The following is a 2,264-nucleotide window of genomic DNA, read 5'->3' as shown; positions in this document are numbered from 1 at the left end:
CCGATTTCCTTTTTTTTTCCATAAACATTCAGATTTTCACGAGCAAACCCTAACTAGAAGATTTCACAAATGGCCGGTATAATCAATGGGTCATTCCTACAGATATGGATTGAAGAACCAGTACTAATTCGCCATAATTCGGTGAACAGCAGGTGCTTGTAGAAAAGTTTCTACATTTTTGTGTGATTTTACAAGTAAATTATGTCACAAGCTTTTCGAATTTCAGTCATTGTCCAGCAGAATCAATCAAGAACAACCAGAGAAAAAAGAAGCATAGAATTAATCAATTCTATTCCCGTATAAAATCAAGAATAAATACAAAAATTTTACCGTGTTCCGAAATCAGATTCCAAGCAACCAAACAGAAAAACAAATCCAAAGTGACTCACAGTTTAGTCTTGTACTGACAAACAGTGTCCTTCAGAGTTCCATTCTTAACATCTACAGTCATAGTGCAAGTCGAAGTCGATACCACCTTAATTTTCACGAAAAGAACAGAAACTTTACCGGAAATTCTGGCGTAAGTGCTGAGAGGCAAGGAACCGGACAGCACATCGGAGTAAAGCTGGGGATTCAAAAGCAACCGATCCGCCATTAAAGAGATCACGATATTCATCCCCGTGGTCTTGCGGGCGCCAATTCTTCCGGCGGGAATGGGGGCTTCGCCGACGAGGCTTCCATCATAATTCAAGAGCGCTGAGGCGTTGTTGTATCTGAACCCGACTCTGTTAGGGTTTCTCACAGAGACATTAACGTCGAGAGAAGCGTTGATGTTAAGCGGGGTTAAAGAGAAGTCGAGATCCTTGAGCGAGACGGAGCCGACGGTGATGACAGGATCCTTAGCCTTGAAAACTGTGAAACCTAGAATCACCATCACCACGACGACCACTAGCAGCACTATCCCCACCGTTATGCATATTGCCTTTGTCAGTCTCCGGCCCGATGACGACGGCTTGACAGATTTTGATTTTGCAGAGGCGGTTGTGATACCATCCATTGTTGAGAGAAGAGGATTTCCTGGTTTTGATGTGACCTCCGCCATCTTCGTTGAAGAGTATAAAGAGGCTTGAGTTGTCGATTTAAAATTATTTTTTAAAAATACAATACATTCAAAAATATTTCTAAACCGTGTATACTTTTGTAACTTTGAAAGATATGTATTAAAAAGTCATCTTCCATCGTTTTAATATCAATCATTCACATTAAAAAAAAAATTACATTGAAAGTGTTTCTTCTTTTATAATTTTATAAAATCGAATTTATATTAAAAATAATTTTTTAAAAAATATTTTTCATAATTTTCAATTATATAATAAAAAATTAATTTTATATTAAAGATGTCGACACTTTTAATAATTATCATATTAATCATCTATTAAAATAATTGAATTTATATTAAAAATACATCTTTCATAATTTCATAAAATTAAATATATATTTAAAAATTTTTCTTCATGAAACACTTTTAATATAAATTTAATTTTTTGGATAGGTAACTAATATAAAATAATAAAATATATTTCTTCAACAGACATATTTAATATAAATTCAATTTTATAAAATTATATAGACGTCTTTAATGTAAATTTAATTTTTTTATTATATAATTGATATGAAAATTGTGAAGGATGTTTTTTAAGAAATATTTTTAGTATAAATTTGATTTTATAATACGTGAAAATGATATTTTATTATTGTAAATTTAATTTTTTTATACTAACAGTAGAAGTTAGAAATTTCCCATAATCCAAGACGGTTAAAAGCGAGATGCTTGAGTTGTCTTAAGTACCGAACATCTACATTTTGATGGGAATTGCGTGTAAGACTGGAGTTTCTGATTTAAACGCGTATTGACTGATGGGACTCCATGTCATGTTTCCTAAAATATATCTAGAAATTAACTATTTTTTATTTTATAAAAGAATTGCTATTAAAAGTGTGGTTTTCCGTTTTTCATTGTTAGAAGTTAGAAATTAGAAGTGAGCAGTCCTTTTCGAAACCTAATTTATTGGAATATTTTGATCAAACTTTTAAATATGTAACCATACTTACAATTTTTAAAAATATTTTAATAAATTTTTGAAACTTATGAATTTTTTGAAGCAATATTTTATTCCCATGTTTAGCAATAGGAAAAAGGTTTCAATTTTCGTTTTAAATTGTTTTTATTTAATTAAAGCATAATTTTAATATTTTTTAAAAATAAAATAAAATAAAAATTATTCATACATTTCCTTTAACTTATTTAATTTGTTTTTCCTCTT

The 2,264-nt window shown here is 30.3% G+C and overlaps 1 protein-coding gene across 1 annotated transcript; it reads right to left on the bottom strand.

Annotated features, from left to right (window-relative positions):
• Positions 1 to 261: 261 nt before the first annotated feature.
• Positions 262 to 1,057, bottom strand: LOC117920802. The gene has a single exon (XM_034838440.1). The coding sequence runs from the start codon at positions 1,040 to 1,042 to the stop codon at positions 386 to 388; it is 657 nt and encodes a 218-aa protein (XP_034694331.1). The 5' UTR covers positions 1,043 to 1,057; the 3' UTR covers positions 262 to 385.
• Between the last annotated feature and the right edge of the window lie 1,207 nt (positions 1,058 to 2,264).

This window comes from Vitis riparia, chromosome 8 (genome assembly GCF_004353265.1).
Source record: "Vitis riparia cultivar Riparia Gloire de Montpellier isolate 1030 chromosome 8, EGFV_Vit.rip_1.0, whole genome shotgun sequence".
Classification (NCBI taxonomy): domain Eukaryota; kingdom Viridiplantae; phylum Streptophyta; class Magnoliopsida; order Vitales; family Vitaceae; genus Vitis; species Vitis riparia.
Note: the sequence above shows the minus strand (reverse complement) of the source record. Positions and strands in the feature narration are given on the sequence as shown.

Excerpts from the sequence above, each read along its gene's own strand:
- LOC117920802 (XM_034838440.1), bottom strand. The coding sequence starts at position 1,042 with ATGGCGGAGGTCACATCAAAACCAGGAAATCCTCTTCTCTCAACAATG.